We start from the raw sequence: 18,612 nt of genomic DNA, 5'->3' as shown, positions 1-18,612 counted from the left end.
GAGAGCACCTGAGTGACAGGCAACAGCTGAGTCCACACATCTGGAGAGACCAAACGAGCAGCGCGTCTCGATGCAAGCCTCCATTAGTGCGTCTTTACGCGGGCGGCACACACTTTCAGAGCCCCAAAATCCGTCTCCAAACCCAGGCTCACTTCCCCCCCTCCCACCATTTGAGTTTGTATTTTTATTTTAATTTAAATCACGGCTCGTTTAGCCCGGGTAAACTTTAAGTAAAGTGCGTTTTGTGCGGCTAATCATTGTCACACGCTGGGCAGTCTGAGCCAATAACTTCCAACGCAACAATGGTATCAAGCGATAAACCTTCTACTATGGAAGGTGAACATTAACCACCTTGATGTTTCCATTCCCATATGTAAAGAAAATCCGCCGCAAATAGGCTTTCACATGAAGACAAGAGTACATTTGTATGTAATTAACGAAGTGGTTACATTGTGGGGGAGAAAACAGTAATGGCCTGCATGCGCTACAATAAAGCAATAATTAAATTGGGGTGGGCGGCGTAGGCCTACACAACAACTTAAAAACAATAATGAATTCATTCCAAGGAAAGACTGACACTTTACCTCTAACTCCGCGTCCGAGCAAAGTATGGCAGCGACTCTGTCCGGGGGAATATTCCTTTATTAGAATAAAACCGCAACCGGAGGCATTTGGGCCGACTTCAATTGGACGCACAGCGAACACAAAAGTCCGATAATATTCACTGGACGTCTTCTTTGCAGAAAAAAAGGCTGAGAAAGTATTAAAGTAAGAAAGAAAGGAAAGAAAAGAAGCACAGAAGTGGAGTGTTTGTTTGGCTGCTGCAGAGCTGAGCTCCCTCTCGTCCCGTCAGACAGTTAAAGCGTCCAGAGACTCACCACCACACCACCACGGGCGAAATGACATTAACGCTGCAGCCGCTGCTGCTCTCCGCCGATTGGTTTAAACTAGCACCCCCCCCCCCCCACCCCCCCCACACACACACACACACACACACACACACACACACACACACACATTCTTAGCTGTCTAGAGAACGTGGGCCGTCTCCAATGTGTGTCACAGTCTCATTTACAGATGTACGGCATTACTAGCTTTACACTTCAGCGCACAGCCGCACCGTGACATTTGTGACTCGACCCACCCAGCCCAGGGTCGCTTGCCGACCAGCAGTGCTTCGGCCAGACGGTCAACACCGTCGTAGGCTATACAAGCGATGAGCTTCGGATTTGTTTCTTAATGAGGGAATCAATCAATCAATCAATCAATCAATCTAGAAAATAATAGTGTTTCATTGTGTCCTGACTGGCTCCCTCACAACTCGCAGTAAATCAGAGGTTTCATATTTTTCGTCCACTGACCTAAATGAGTCACATCTGTCTCTTGGCCTGCCAACACAGACTTATTAAAATATTCATTTCGGCTACCTATACAAATATTCACTGGGAGTAGCTCCAGTACTGACATTACGTTTAAAATGCCTTGCCCATTCTTGAAACATGGTCCTTGACCCTTTTGGGTCCTGAGTGACATAGTTCAATAAATATTATATTATGGAAGTATAGGCCTAAATATGTCTAAATATGAAAATGCCCATGTGCAATAAAAATGACTATAGACTAGAGTAAAATAATAATGTACCACTTTATGACTAGAATTTCAAAGTGGGTGAGACTGAGACACTTGGAACCATCAGAGGCACCTACAGTACATTGTTCTAAGAAGAGACCATTTTATTATTATTATTATTAGTAGTAGTAGAAGTATAGTAGTAGTAGTGTAGTAGTAATAGTAGTAGTAGTAGTAGTAATAGTAGGCCTAGTAGTCTTTTAACCCATTCTGACCTGAGATCAGATTCATACGAGGTTTCCACTGGACACACACTGGTTCTGATTAACCCATTCTGACCTGAGATCAGATTCTAAAAAATGTCAGTCGTTCTTCGATTTTTCAAAAAATAGCAGACCTACAAGCTCGTAGCGCGCCACTCGGTGGCGCGATATGAGCTTGTAGATCTGCTATTTTTCAATAGCTAAAGCATAACATGATGCTAACACCAAAATGGGTGCCCCGTCAGAATGGGTTAATAGCATTTCCATGAGTCGCCTGTAAATCAAACAAATGGCTCCAATTCAAGGATAACGACTAAGATCTATATATTATTTCACAAAACTTCAACTAATAATTTGGTGCAAATTGTAAATAGGTAGAAGAACTCTCACATATGGAATAAGAACTCTATAGCGCAGCAGCTCCCACCTTTTTTGGATCAGGGCCCACTTAAATCTCTAAAGCATTTGTGGCCCACCCAATAGACCATTTAGATGGGTGGACCGCATGTATTTCTAGAGCATGTTTATGTTTAATGATCAATCAATCAATTGTTTTCTGACTTGGATCAATGGAACTAACGTAGTATAGGCTATATATTTCTTCATCGTTATTAAAACCGACAACGTTTAACGTTAATATCATTTTATTATCAATAAAATAAAATCATAGTATTTTGCCAATTATTTGGGGGCTCACTTGAAATATCCTCAGGGCCCACCAGTGAGCCCCGACCCACAGGTTGGGAACCTCCTGTGTAGCTGAATTCCCTGCATCACTGGCAGAGTCTGGGAAGTGAAAGGCAGCCGTTTGTGTGTCTGTCGGCCGGGGAGGCTGGCAGAGTGACAGCGCAGGTCAAACAGTATGGCTTATTGTCCCTGCATGCCAGCTAGTCGGCCCACACACACAGGCACCCCTGGGTGACCTCACTCACCCCTGGCACGGCAGTCGCTGCAACAACGTGATTTATTTGGGATTTCTTTTTTGTGTTATTTTTTTCTTTTTTTTTTTTTTGAGTGTCGAGTCTGCCAGTAGCCGCAGTACAGTAGAACAGGAGTACTTATAGCGTGTTTGCTCTTATCGCACATAACATTGACGCCTCCGGTGTCTGGCTGCTTCAGAACCCAAAACAGTGCCTTTTGTTGCCAATACATTGCATCAAATGCATTTCATCATGCTTGTAGTATAGCCTATAGCTATACATTACATTGTAATAGGCAGCCCAATGCTGCTGTATAGACTTACAATAACGACGTCCTCCGTCACTAACATTAGCAGTAATAGCGGTCAAGGACACAAGATGCAACCTGTGTGAATAGTTACTTTTTCATGTGCCACACAGGCCACACTCTCTCCGTCTGTTCCTCTTACTCCATCCTTATACTTCATTGTCTTCCCGCCTCATCCTCCTTCTAGAGCAGCTAATCTCTGCATTCATTTTGTGAACCTCCCCCTGTCACACACTATGTGTATGTAGTTTACATTGGCATTAGCATTTACAGGCACGCACCCACAAACGCACGCACGCACGCACGCACACACACACTTCTGAACCCCATAGCGGGAAACCCGATAATCTTCTCAATCTCGATTGCTTTCTCTCCACCTGTTCACCTCAACTCCACACAGAATAGAGGCTTCCTCTGTGCTTCAACTCATTGCTTTGTATGCTGCGCACAGACATCTGTAACATTAAGCCTACCGGTACTGCACAGAAAGATAGACAGAGGAGAGAGAAACAGAGACAAAGAGTGAGAGAGAGAAAGAAAGACGGGGAGAGACGAGAGAGAGAAAGGACAAGAGACAAGAAAATAAAAAAGACTAAGGAATACAGAGAGACTTACTGTAGAAAGAGGCAAAAAGAGAGAAATATAGTGAGGGAGAGAGACGGAAACAGAGACAGAGCAGGGGTTGAGATAAGAGAAAGAGGGAGAAAGTGAGACGTTGAGTAGAGGCTATAAAAAGTTAGGTGACGGTCTATACATTGCCACTCAGGATTTTGTTGTGGGGACTAGGGAGACAGTTAGGATGTCAGGTGGATGAACAGGGTGCACAGACAAGGGGTCAGTGAATCCTACCCACGTCACCTTGCGGTATACAGGCATCGTGTCAGGAGCCGGATAGCGCTCCATCACAGCTGATCACTGCCTTTCATCTGCCTCTCCTGCTCTCCGACCTCATCTCTTCCTGTTCTTTTGTGGATGGAGGGAGTCTTTGAAAGCGATCCCCGGTGTCCCCTCCCCATCTAGGATGGCTTGCTTTGTGACGGCGACCGCTACAGGGGATGTGGGTCACATGAATGGAACTCTATGGTCAGGTTGTACTTGATGGACACACGTTTAAAAATGTGGAGATATTCTGCAATGAGGACATTGTCATTCTTGGTGGCATCAGACGTTGGTTTGAAATGTTGGTCTAGTTAAGGGGAAAACGTAACTGATTCCTAACCTAAATCCAATTGCGCGCACACACAGTTTGGGAGAAAAATACCCTATGCCTAATGTATTTCTCTGCAAGATGTTGGACAGAACAATGGGATTCAGGTGGAAATGTTGTGAATTTTCCCTTTAGTGACAGTGGTGACGAGGCGAGCAAACACCCCATAATTAAGTTACCCCCTCCCCACACACACACACGCACACATACCGTACGCACGCACGCACGCACACACACACACACACACACACACACACACACACACACACACACACACACACACACACACACACACACACACACACACACACACACACACACACACACACACACACACACACACACACACACACACACATCTAGGAATTAGGAAACACGCACAGGAACCTTTAACACAGTAACAAAAATGTTCGTTGTACCACGAGCAGTGAAGTGTATAGCCATAGTGACGCAGCAGCTATTGACGTACGAGAGCATGGTTTTCTGAGACACAAGCCCCTCTTTTCATCTGACCATTTGTATCCTTAAAACGTAAAACTTATACATCATGTGTGCACAAGGTGGTCATAAAGCAGTTAACATGCTTCAGAAATGCACTTCAGTTGAAGTGAATTTCATTCCAAAGTAGCTTATACGGTATCTTGCATACCAGGGTATCTGATTCACCAAGACTCAATGAAAGGTACATTATCTTGAGCACTTTACTACTGATGGTATCGGAGCTTAACCAAGCTGATCTGTCATGCGCAGGTGGCAGGTTTGTCTGGTTTGATGTCCCGATAACAGGCTGTGGCCATCTTTCCCATTCTGACCTGAGATCAGATTCATACAAGGTTTCCGCCGGACACACACTGGTCTGATGAACCCATTCTGACCTGAGATCAGATTCTAAAAATGTCAGTCGCTCTTCGATTTTTTTCAAAAATAGCAGACCTACAAGCTCGTATCGCGCCACTCGGTGGCGCGATATGAGCTTGTAGATCTGCTATTTTTAAATAGCTAAAGCATAACATGATGCTGACACCAAAATGGGTGCCCGGTCAGAATGGGTTAAGCAGTGCATTATGCCAGTGCCAGTGGTTCTCAAGAAAATTTATATGTATCTGGCCACGGACCACACATCTGAAAATATTTTGTGCCGGTGACCCCCATACAAGACTTCTTTGACAATAGCACATCTACAGCTTGTGAGCTTCTATTCATGGTGGGCATTGGTGGCACTATAACAGGCCGCTTTAGATTGTGGCCTATAACTCTTGACCTGTATGTCGAAAACACATAGTTTTTCCCCCCTGACTCCTTGGATCATGACGCAACTCTCCATACAGACCACACCCATTTTATTCCATTTTGCGTTGTCTTCAGAACAATCTTTTTGGACTAGTTGTCCAAAACTCATACTGATCGGTACACATCATCTCTGGAGCCATGAGATGAACAAACCTGTATTATTCAGAGTTTTCATATTCTATATTCTGGTTGGCTGATTGCTTTCCAAAGTTTGCAGGAGGGGCCTCAAACTCCATATATAACAGAACATCCAATCAACCCCAAATTGCTATCGCATGTTGAGGGGCCTCTATAGAGAACACCTCCTATAACACTTTTGGCTACAGCTTAAACATGTGTTTCTGAAGATTTTAGTGGAGCATCAGTCCTTTTTTTGTAATATGTAAAATATATAGTTGCAATGCAATTGGGAAATTGGTTTGCCATCTAGTTGGCTAGATTTTTGTACTGGAAAAATCCTGACCCTCAATTTGGTTGCTTAGCATTCTGGCTTGCTATAGGTAGTTGTGACAGCATAGCATCCTATTTAATATAGGTAACAGAGATTGCAATTTAACTCAATTTATATTTGATAATTGTATAACTGTTGAAGATATCTGACCAATATTTGGAGTTACATCATGACCTATACTCAACCCAAACGCAAGGTTTAATTGCGTTTTACTTGCACTGTACCAACATAATGCTATGGCTCATTAACTTTTCTGGCTTAATTCGGAAGGTGGAGTGAAGAGGCATTGCTCAAACTCCAAATATACTATATCAACACCTGTCTACCCACATGTTGCAATGAACCGTCATAGCTTAAACATGGATTAGAATGTTGTAAATGCTGGCATTAAAACCTTAGGTATATACCGGTAATTGTAGTTAGTCTGTGTGGACATATAATTATTGTTTATATCACAGGAGGCTTGCATGACTACCGGTAGATATGCGCAATAATTATGAAGTCATTGAGTTAATGGTTTGGAGGGGGCTTGCTCAACCATGCAACTATCCTATGATGTTGATAAAACACTTAGACTAGTACTGGATATAGAGTCAGCAGCAACATCAGCAGAACTCATGACATGTATTACAGAGCACAGAGCTTCTCAAAGTGTACCCAGCAAAATGAGTTGATCAAAAACACTTTCATCACTTTTATCCTAATATACATTGGTTGTTTGATATTTGACAGCCGATATACAAGCTCACAACAACACGTCGCAATGTGACCCTTTGCGAGCTTATAGATCGGCAACTTTCAAAACATCTCGAAAAAAAAGGGACATTTTGGAAGTACAAAATGTTGCGTATATTATATTTAGAGTAAATATTGTTTTCAGATGGGGGGGGGGGGGTCTGCGGCTAATTTGGGTGTCCTTGACATGAAAACGTTTGAGAACCACCGCTGTTTTAGAGTGCAGATGGCTGATTTGATCTGTGTGTGCCACATACACTGACACGAAAACGCGTATTCAGGGCGGAGTCACCACCCCCAGGGTAAGTTGTGATTTGCTCTCGTTCACTGCAATGCAATTTGCGGCATTTCCAAAACAATATTGCGCAGAGTAGCGATTATCAAACGTATTTGCAATGCCATACGTTGAAAGATCTGTTGCCCGTGGACAAGGCACGCTATCTCCGCAAGTTAGATATTATCGGCATAGATGTTTGTCCGTATGTGATTAAGGATTGGAAAAAGTTGCATTGGCAGCCATAGAAAATTCTGCCCAGGGTAAAAAACCGGATGTGACGTTTTTGGGCGTTCCTGTCTTGTTTCGTGTCAGTGTATAGCAGTCAAAGTAAGAAAACGTAAGATTCCAATTTCATGTATAGATGCTCTGAAAACTGATATACACTCATTTAAAAAGAAAAAAAACACACACCCACACATGGCACTTTATCATTGTGACTGATGGAGGCTTTTTTTGCGTTTAGGCAACATATGACCCCAGTGAACCCACGTCAGAGCAATGCTAGGCGTCTGACCCCGGCCTGGCCAGAGGGTCATGGCTGACTGCTACGTTGACGCCAGCAACCAGTCAGATGCTTACTCATGTTTTTTTTTCAAAAGCACTTGCCTTTGTCTTAATGTGCTGCTGTCAATCATTTCGTAAGAGTATAGGTGTTACTTTTAGCAATTCCTCAGTATGCCTCTTCAAATTCCCTTAACTTGGCAAGCTGCAGTGGGTGCATGGTGAGTGTTTATTTTATTTTATGCTGGAATAACTTCCAGGTACATGTTTACAGGGTGATGCTTGTCAGGCAGCTCTGAAAAATAATACCGACCATCAATCGGTTGCCGCTAAAGTTCTGGCAGAAGGGAGGAGGTGAAGTACTGTATGCCTGCTCCCAGACACTTTGGCAGGAAGTGGAACCAGCCATCCTTTGCAGGTCTAGTTCTCTTCTTAGATACAGTATACCATTATCGTCGCTGTCGGGCAGAAACCTTGTATCTCCATGTTTCATTTTCCTTATTCATGCCCTACTTTGTCACATAAGAGTGTCACGCAAAAAGTAGCAACAATAGACGATCTACAAGCTCATAGCGCAGAAGTCAGCAAATGTCACTATTGTTGAAGCATTTTGAAGGTGAAAGTGAAAGTGGTTAATTCTGTGTTGGATTTATAAATATGTATTAACCAGTGAAGCGTAAAGAGCTTGTGACTAAATAATGAATAAGTACATTGATCGTATCCATTGAACGCAGGTTGTTTGCAGGCATACTGGCCCATACAGATTCTGGGCTGATAACAAAATAATAATATTTGTTTATTTAGTTTTTGTTGTTATGTATTCCTCCTTTTGTGCCCGGGGTAACAAATTAATCTTCATGATAAAAAGTCTGCAGTAGGCTGCACATAATCAACATGGCCAGCGCAAAACGTATGTGTCAGGACAGATAAACATCAGCTGCTGCCATCGGTGAATGTCAACTTATTTGCCAATATGCTGAAGGCAGTCAACAAGGCAAATCGTCCAATATATACGGCCATCTGCCAATATGTATTGGTGCATCTATAGAACAAATATATTGGTGCATCCCTATAGTTTTGGAGGTTTCCATCCAACAGTGTCAATATATAGAAAAATAAAATAAAATTGGATAAAATGTAGTAGATTTCTGGGACAAAAAAAAAGTTTGGTTCTGCTCCACCACCCGGATGAACCTACTTTCTTTACCCGCAGTGAGTCCACCTTGCACCCCCCCCCCCCACCCCCCCACCCCCCCACCCCCATGTATGTCAGCCTTGGATAAGTGTCTCCAGATTTGGCCCAGAGGAGGCCTGTCAATCAAGGTGTGGGAATGGGGCTTACCGTTGTGTTGACTTGCAGATCGGCATCAACAACACACACTCCATGCAGGTCCGACTCGTGAATGACTCTTTAAGTATTTGCAAGGTCTTCCCCCGACGCATTCCAACCCTGCACGCAACAAATGCAAGATATACATATCCTTTAGTCAATTTCAGTTTAAAAGAGGTAGTAAAAACAAGCTTGAATTTGGTGATACATCTCATTTGTACACAAATTTGATCATTTTCTCAAAACAAGTGAAAGTGTTGCCTTATTTCGAAAGGCTCATGTCAGATTGTCACTTAAAAATAATAATACATAAATGTATATAAAAAATCAAACCCATGTGAAGTGAGGGGCGATCTTATCATCGTACATCATCTCTTTCCGACCAATCAGAATTTGGCTTACATACATAAAACGTAGTTATCATGAAACATGCGTAAGCTAAGAACGTAACAGTGGAGTATCTATATAATGAAACTATATATATAAACTATATTATACTATACATATGTGGTGCTATGACTACATAAAATGCAGTTCTAGTGCTGTCTACGTAACATGCTATAAGTCTGTATAAAATTCTATCTAAGTCTACATAAAGTGCTATCTAAGGGGCTATAGGGCAAGTCCTACGGGCCATGATGGAGTCTGAAGAGGTGGGTTTTCAGACTACGGCGGAAAAAAAGGTTGGGAGTGAGGCGTCCTCCTCTTCGTCCTCAATGTTTGTGCTATACGCAATGTTTGTGTTTACACGAACACTCAAAATTGTGCATTCATTGTCAATGGGATGTAATGTTTGTGTCGGACAAAGTTTGTGTTATAGCACATACACCAAAAGCTGGACATAGGGGGGGGGGGGGGCTCAAAAATAAGACTCGAAAGATGATGTAAGCTGGACATATTTCTTTCGCATTACACCGGGTATGACACTCATTTCTGCATCGTCTCCCACACTGACCGAAGTCCTGGCTAGCTCCATCACATTCCAAGCCTGGAAAAATATCCATGGAGCCGAAGAAGGAGAAGAGGGAAGATTTCATAATCAGCTCAGCTTGAATGGTTGAATGCATGTCCGGCCGGTCTCTCCCACTCATTCATCACCAGCTATCTGCCTTCCATCTGCGTTGCGCTTTCAGACCTGTCATTTGTCTATCTGTCTGTGTGATCACTGCTCTTTTACCACAAGGCTCAACATATGCATGCAAGGGAGGAGGGGGGGGGGGGGGGGGAGGCCTTCGCTGCTATCACTGCACTGTCATCGGGTGCTTCAGTCCGTCCAAGTCAGAGAGGAGTTCAATTACACTTTGCCTTAGAGACAGCTAATCAGTCTGTGAGACACAGAGCTCCATTGTTCCACCTGCTGTTTGGCTGTGTGTTTAGAGAGTGTGAACGACATGCATCTGTCAGAGTGAGTTATGATGCATTTCTTAAGCTGCGTGCATGTGGTTATTCACTCACAGAGTGAGCCTGATGAACCCTAAGGATTAAACACATTGTTCTTTCTTTCTTTCTTTCTTTCTTTCTTTCAAAGTAGACAAATGTGTCTCATCAGAGAAGCCCACAGGCCACCTTTCTTGTCGAAGAGAACAACAAACAAACAAACAAAAATCAAGATATCTACATACCGGCACGCATATTATAAGACCAGCAGACACAGCATGTACAGTACAGGTCTATATATCTGAGAGTTAAGGGGGTCCTTGAGTCCTTTGAGGACCTCTGGAATAAGGATTTGACTGTGTACCGCGACGGGATAAGCCGGAGCATTGTCTGGGTGACAGCAGGTAGACTTTGAGATCCAGTGACACCAGCGAGGCTTAGCCGACTAATTCAACTCATTTGGGTATTTTTATGGGAGGAAATAGACAGAGGGGAGTGGAGTGGAAACATCGCCTTGGTCCTCATTTCTGGAATTCCTGCCACCTCTGAGTGGTAATTGCTGAATGAAGTAAATCAACAGCGGGCTCACCCCCTGCGGCGCCGCACACACACACACAGGCGTGCACATGCAGGCAGCCACGCGCATGCGCACACGCATGGACGCACACATCACGCGTGCACACACACACACACACACAGGCGGTCTCCTAACCCAGTGGTGTTTTATAGACAGGTGTGTGACAGTGGACTGAACGCTCTGGTTAAAAGTTAATCCTGTTTAAGTGGATTGTTCATTCTTTGCTCAAGGAACCCCCGCAATTCACACAAACACACGTGCACGCATTGCACACACGCGCACACGCACACACGCACGCACACACACACACACACACACACACACACACACACACACACACACACACACACACACACACACACACACACACACTTATTTCCTATGGAGATACCCCTCAAACACTCCCAGCCTAATTAGTCTAACAACATGCACCACATCCGCTCCCCACAACCAGCACCCTGCAGCCACAACCTATGAACAACATTTCTTTTGTTTTATTATGAGTGGGTATCGTCCTAATTCTGCCCTGCATGCATTATTTGGTGCTTTTCTCGGGGGCAATTTCCCTCGCAAACAGAGGGAAATTGGTTCTATCACAGAGTGTTAAGCCAGTTTTAAACCAAGTTCTTAGTACGTTTTTTACAGCTTGGTTGAAGTTCCCTGTGCTGCTGATGTTTAGGTCAAGGTAGGTATAGTTTTTTGTTTGTTCTAATGGGATTGTATTTAGGAAAAACGTATGGTTTTGGCAGCTGGATCTTAGGTTCACTGTCATGGGCCCACGTCTGGGATAATTTGTGTAGGAGATCAAGTTTCTGCTGTGTCCTTCAGCAGCAGCAGGTCATCTGCGAAAAGTAAGCATTTGATTTCTGTGTTTGCCAAGGGGATGCCTGGAGCTGTAGACTGTTCTAACGTTTTTGCCAATTTGTTGATATAGATTGAAGAGTTTTGGACTCAAGCTGCATCCCCTGTCTACACACACCTCCTCCCAACTCTCTAACGTTTGGGTCATTTGATCATGTCAAGAGTGGTCAAGAGTCAGATTCTGGATTTCCACAGGGTCAATTATACGGTACCAATTATATAACGTTATTATATTGAGCGGTGTTGTTTATAATGCATGTCAACAATAGGTCGCATTATGATATACCCAGAGTGGCAACAACTGTTCAATCCAATAGACCAGTTTTGTTTACAGCAATGGCGGATTGTGGATCCACACAATAGCTCCCACTCCCAGAAGTCAGCAGCAACCACTATAGCATCACACAAAATAATCAGAATATATTTAAGAATATAATAGTATGAGCACATAATATACAATATATGACTGTCTGTGTGAATCATCATATGACAATGAAGTGTTTTGGCCTTCAGTTGTCACATTTGAGCTGAAACTGGAATCATACTTGGACAGGGGTCAGTACCAATTTAGCTTGAATGGGTTCACATTTCAAGTCAAGGTCGAAGGTCTAGGGTAGGCCATTGTTACTATTGGGTAAAATGCATTGGTGGAAAGTACCTAAGTAATTAGGTTTTAGTTGAATAGTTACATTTTCCATATCTCAAGTTTTCACTTTAAACAGTGGTGCTGTATGTATGTATGTATGTTTGTACGGCACACAAATGTCAAATGCAACAGACCTTACACTGCCTGTTCCCGTGAATTAAGTCTGTTTAAGGACGCTTCTATTGTTGAGGAGAAGAGGAGCCTCCCCTAATCGCAAGGTGTTTGTATAGAGAGAGATAAATATCACTGACAAACTTTCAACTTTTTACTAGCGTTTGAGTTGGACATATTCACAGATTTAATGTCCATGTGAAACATTGTTAAAACACAAACAATGCCTATTTACTACCGTAGTAATGTAGACGTAGAGCAACAACCTGGCGGTTCCGTGCACACTCGTCTGTACTTTAGAGACCATGTGATTTGTGCAGCTCGGAGGACGGCACGTTTTGATGAAAAGTAGGGGCACGTTTTCACATGACATGGCATATGAGAAAATGATGCCTAGCAATATTGCCTGCAATTCAGCTAAGTGAAAAAAGGGCTTAAGTTGTAGCTACAGTAGGCCTCTATGGTAGGAAAGCTCTGTCGTGTGCTTTTCATGGGTGCATGTGATTGTGCATGATGCCGCATCAATGAATCAATGGGAGACTGCAATGTGGAAAGAAGGAAATAAAGAAACTTCCTTACGCGGTTACTGTAAGTATAGGAGTATAACGTGTGACAACTACCCAGACACTGCCTGTTTTGCCCCATCAAACAGAACATTGTGTGGACACATCAGAAACGGATATTCTCCTGTTGCGTGCTACATGTGAAAAACCAGAACACTAGACTAGACAATGAGCTCTATTTTCGTCCGTGCTAAACCCCTTATCCCTAAACTACTTTGCCTTTTTTACTATTTTGAAAAACATTTTTGAATTGTTAAAATATCGACACGTTGTGAGCTTCAAAAATGTTTTGTCAAAATAGTAAAAAAAAAAAAAAAGGCAAAGTAGTTTAGGGATAAGGGGTTTAGCATGGACGAAAATAGAGCTCATTGTCTAGTCTAGTGTTCTGATTCCCTGGATATTTTCCAGGGCTCATGTGTGAAAACCACTTAACATTCTATCAACTGTGTGACATGCTTCTAACACGTTTCCGATCCTTCTCACTCCATGACCTATGAACACAATCTCTCACACCAGGACTCAGTCGTTGTTATAGTTTAGCAAGACAGAGTATAATACCTCATCTTTCCCAAGTGTCTGGCTGACATCTCCAGTGTAACAGCAGCCTGTTCCCCTGGAGTGGGGTTTCTCCCTCAGGGCGAGACACAGTGTCAGTTCAGTTTAAACTGCTCCCAATCCTAACCTCCACCATTAAGGGATTAGAAGAACCCAACACTCTTCCAAAGCTCAGCAATCAGATCATTGTCAGCCTATGTCTTTGGTTACCGTTAATTAGAAGTTGTGTTTTCTAGGTCATTTCCTTGGAGGTGATATATTTTCAGAAACAGAATGAAAACTAGAAAAAGTGCCCTTCTGGGCACAGGTCTCCACCAGGAGGATAGGAATATTTAGGAGTAATATAAACATGTTTTTTGTTTGTTTGTTCCAATCTTTGCCAATCAGGATGGAATATGGGAAATGGTGCAGATCCGTGTTGTGGCACGCATGCACAATCCACCTGTTGGTGGCGCTATAACAGGGCAATGTGAAATGGGTGGGCTATATTCCTCAGCCTAGTAGGAAAGTGCGTGAAAGATTTCACGTGAAATTGCACGCTGCGTTCATGATTTGAGGTTTTTTGTTCAAAACAGGCCAATCCTGCAAAATTTGAAAGCCAATGTTAGCCAATTAGGATGGAATATGAAATATCAGACACATCCGTCTTGAGCACATGACTATGGAGATACTGTGTAACGATTTGCGGGATTTTTGGACAAAATCTGTAGGTGTACTGTGCAAAAACTTGTTTTGCACAAAGCGGCCTCCTGGTGGCGCTATAACAGGCCGTTCTGGAAATTTTGGGGCAGAGGTTCATCGTTGGCATCCAGGGAGTGTGTGTGCAAAATGTGGCATCGACCGGGTTAACGGTGGCCGAGATTAGCTTCTAACGGACGGACGGACACACGGACACACGGACGGACGGACGGAGTGCAAAACATACTCTCTCCCCATGCCTTCGGCCTGGTGGAGACAATAACTTAATGCACTTGCATTAACAACTGTATGAAAATAAGGCATACGGTAATTCAGTTCCAAAGTAATGAGTCAAAAGACTGGACTCTGTAAGTCTCTCACCTTTTTGGTGTTTTTTTATTTATTTTTATTTTTATCCCACGATTTTGTAACCCATCTTTCACCCCTGTGTCAATTATCTAATGTGATCCTGGGCTCTACACACCCTCCACCAACCTGGGGAGAGCAACGGACTTGAACTTATGCTTCTTTCATGCATGAGTGTCCAAGTTGCTCCTTTACACCTGATAGGGGGGAGTTTCCTTGGTTGAACGTAGCGCGTGGAAGGAACACGTTATTCCAACCAGTTCCTTTCCCCTCCATCAGGCGCCCCGGCTGGCCAGGGGGAGGCAGTTTAGAGACCAGGATTACTGCATGTTTTTTGTGAGGGTACCTACCCTAGGGAACATGGGGAGAACATGCAAACTCCACACAAACTCCATACAAATACATACATTTGCAATGAATGAATGAATAAAGGTTGATATTGGTAAGGATTGCTCACCAGACAGCGTGATAAGGCTATTGTAGTTAATGACAACACGCCAGTCCAGTCCAAACAAACATTAAATGATGAAGTTATATACCAGCAGACCATGATGGTAAATATAATTTGTGTAGCTGACTTTTAAACATATTAGCAGGGAAGGAACCAGCTGAAGTCTGTCTAGAAGGAACAAGCTGAAGTCTGTCTTGTCTTTTAAACATATTAGCAGGGAAGGAACCAGCTGAATTCTGTCCTGTCTTTTAAACATAATTAGCAGGGAAGGAACCAGCTGAAGTCTGTCTTGCATAGATGGCTAAATCGTTAGCTTACAAGCTGACTGTATATCTTTGGTTCGACGTGCAATAGCCCGACACCCTAAATTAAATCCTAACCGTACGCATGTCTGGAGACACGGAGTGAGTCTTAACAGTTGGCTTCTCTAAATGACTGCTTCTAAAGGTGGGGTCCAGGCCAAGGACTCCCTGATGAGGGTCCAGGGTCCCCCCCACTATTTTAAAATATGCAAATGAGGCATTATATAGAAAAATAAGTAAGTAGGAATACAATCTGATATATCTCTGCTGTCGGGAGGAAACCTCATAACAGGAAATGAAAAATATAAATTTTTCAGGAAATGAAGAAAAGAAGCAATACAGCCTCGTCAAAGTTGGTGTAACTTTATATATTGTCAATTACTTCCATGAGAGGGAGAGAAGTGGTGGAGTTAGTTGCTTTAGCAGACATTTTGAGGGTCCAATGGAGTTAGGAGGTTTTGTCCAAAGCCCTTTTTACCACTTTCCATCGGTTCAATATTTTTGAATCAACACACAGACGCAATGCTAAAAGGTAAAAGGGGGGGGTATAATTAAATGGGGGTCCGTAGCCTAATGCAGATCAAACCTGGGGGGTCCTTGAAATTCTTCTCTTATGGGGGGTCCGTGGCATATGTTTTCAAATGGGGGTCTGCGGGCTAAATATGTGTCCATTTGGGGGTCCTTGACATGAAAAGGTTTGGGAACCAGTACAGTAGCTATACAATCTGATATATCTGACCAGCCGTAGGGTCTGGCGTGTAGATGGTCCAGCCGTAGGGTCACACCATGGGTCTGGCGTGTAGATGGACCAGCCGTAGGGTCACACCATGGGTCTGGCGTGTAGATGGTCCAGCCGTAGGGTCACACCATGGGTCTGGCGTGTAGATGGTCCAGCCGTAGGGTCACACCATGGGTCTGGCGTGTAGATGGTCCAGCCGTAGGGTCACACCATGGGTCTGGCGTGTAGATGGTCCAGCCGTAGGGTCACACCATGGGTCTGGCGTGTAGATGGTCCAGCCGTAGGGTCACACCATGGGTCTGGCGTGTAGATGGACCAGCCGTAGGGTCACACCATGGGTCTGGCGTGTAGATGGACCAGCCGTAGGGTCACACCATGGGTCTGGCGTGTAGATGGTCCAGCCGTAGGGTCACACCATGGGTCTGGCGTGTAGATGGCCCAGCCGTAGGGTCACACCATGGGTCTGGCGTGTAGATGGTCCAGCCGTAGGGTCACACCATGGGTCTGGCGTGTAGATGGTCCAGCCGTAGGGTCACACCATGGGTCTGGCGTGTAGATGGCCCAGCCGTAGGGTCACACCATGGGTCTGGCGTGTAGATGGTCCAGCCGTAGGGTCACACCATGGGTCTGGCGTGTAGATGGTCCAGCCGTAGGGTCACACCATGGGTCTGGCGTGTAGATGGTCCAGCCGTAGGGTCACACCATGGGTCTGGCGTGTAGATGGTCCAGCCGTAGGGTCACCCCTCAGGGCTCCTTGTCGGGCGTGTAGATGGACAGCGTCCTGGCCGAGGGGTCGGTGGCGTTGACCCAACGGGGCATCCAGTAGTGGGAGATCCAGGCGGAGCGGCCCGGGAAGAACCTCTCAAACACCTGGCGGAAGTAGTAGGCCTCCTTGGTTCTGGGGGGGAGGTGGGCGAAGGTCCGGGGGGCGTTCTCCAACTGGGTGTCGTTCACCTCGGCCTCCAGGTGCTCCTGCAGCACGGTGTACCAGGACTTCTTCACAGACATGACTCCATCGCTGAAGGCCTCCTTCCTCCTCCACAGGATGTCGTCAGGGATCAGGTTCAACCCTTTGAAGGAGTCTCTGAGGAGGTGCTTCTCCACACCGTTCTTGGGTGTCCTCATCTCCTCAGGCAGGGACAGGTAGTATGCTGTGAACCTGTGGTCCAGGAATGGAACCCTCAACTCCAACCCGTGTGCCGCGGTCGTGCGGTCGGCGCGGAGGTTGTCGAACAGGTAGAGTTCCTTCAGGAGACGGACGCTGTCCTCCGCTGCCGTCTTTGGACTGGGAGCCTTGTGAAAGTAGATGTAACCCTGGGTCAGCTCGTCCGATCCTTCTCCAGAGAAGATCACCACACTGTCCGTCTTCTCCTGGATGTACTTCGACACCAGGTACATTCCCACAGCGGCCCGTATGGTGGTGATGTCATAACTCTCCAGGTGGAAGATGACATCCTCGACGGCGCGGATTCCCTCCTCCGCCGTGAAGTTCACCTCGTGGTGTTCGCTGCCGATGTGGGCGGCGACCTTGCGAGCAGCCAGGATGTCGGGACTGTCCTCTGAGCCGATGGCGAAGGTCTGCACCGGGTATGGGAGCTTCTCCTCCTTGGCCAGCTTGACCAGAGTAGCAGCAACCAGACTGGAGTCTAGACCGCCTGAGAGCAGACAGCCGATCCTCCTGTGGGCCATGAGGCGCTTCCGCACAGCGTTCTCAAACAGCAACTGGATGTTCCGTTTCACCGTTTCTTCATCAAAACCTGTGTTCAGGTTGTCTACAGTGTCGTAGAGGGCGTGGCTTGGCTCCTGGGTGCAGCAGTGGAACTCCTCCCACTGCACTGACTCCACCTTCCCGTTGGACTTCAGATTAAAAGTCTCCACGTGGCCCGGCATGAACGGAACGATGGAGGCCGGGGTGGACATGGAGTGAGTTATCTCTGTCAGGCCTTTGGCCTCCGAGGCGACGGCCAGACACCCGTCGTCGGTCAGCAGCTTGAAGAGCGGCCGGACGCCGTAGGTGTCTCGGCCCAGGAACACCTTCCTGTTGGCCGTGTCCAGCAGGATGAAGGCGAACACACCGTCCAACATGGACGCCATCTTCTGCACGCCGAATCGGTCGTACAGGTGGAGCAGAACCTCGCCGTCCCCCTTGGTCTGGTGCTCGAACGCAAACTGCTTCTTTAACGTGAGGTGGTTGTAGATCTCCCCGTTGTAGCAAAGCCACAGGTAGGGGAACTTCTTGACCCTCATTGGCTGCATCCCGTACAGCTGGTCCACGATGGCCAACCGGTGGAAGCCGAAGCAGCAGTTGGTGTAGCCGCTGACGTTCTCGAACCGGAAGGCGTCGGGGCCGCGGTGGGCGATCTTCATGGCGCTGGTGCACTGCACCGACAGGCACTCATCACTGCCAAACAACGCCCAGATGCCACACATCTCTTTAATGATCGGGGGTTCCTTTAATCTGTCTTCTGCGCTATACTTTATAAGGTGACGTGACGTCGTGGCCTGACGTCACGCCACTAACCGTTTCCGTGACAAC

General features: G+C 45.4%; 2 protein-coding genes across 3 annotated transcripts in view; both read right to left on the bottom strand.

Moving 5' to 3' along the window:
• Positions 1-8,926, bottom strand: part of LOC310853198 (prickle-like protein 1) — a 60,411-nt gene extending 51,485 nt beyond the window's left edge. Inside the window, exon 1 of one of the 2 annotated variants that reach the window (XM_083757439.1) lies at positions 8,863-8,926. The gene's annotated coding sequence lies outside the window, so the exon portion shown is untranslated. Of the gene's footprint in view, positions 1-584; positions 872-8,862 lie in introns of those variants that run through there. The other variant, XM_083757438.1, reaches the window with a different exon arrangement.
• A 7,894-nt stretch (positions 8,927-16,820) lies between these two features.
• On the bottom strand, positions 16,821-18,506 carry LOC310853123 (asparagine synthetase [glutamine-hydrolyzing]-like; the record flags this gene model as incomplete). Its single annotated transcript, XM_083757362.1, has 1 exon — positions 16,821-18,506. One exon carries the CDS (start codon positions 18,504-18,506, stop codon positions 16,821-16,823), a length of 1,686 nt encoding a protein of 561 aa, XP_083613488.1.
• Between the last annotated feature and the right edge of the window lie 106 nt (positions 18,507-18,612).

This window comes from Protomyctophum parallelum (assembly GCF_964188405.1).
Source record: "Protomyctophum parallelum genome assembly, chromosome: 22".
Lineage (NCBI taxonomy): Eukaryota > Metazoa > Chordata > Actinopteri > Myctophiformes > Myctophidae > Protomyctophum > Protomyctophum parallelum.
This window is presented reverse-complemented; position numbering and strand designations above follow the sequence as displayed.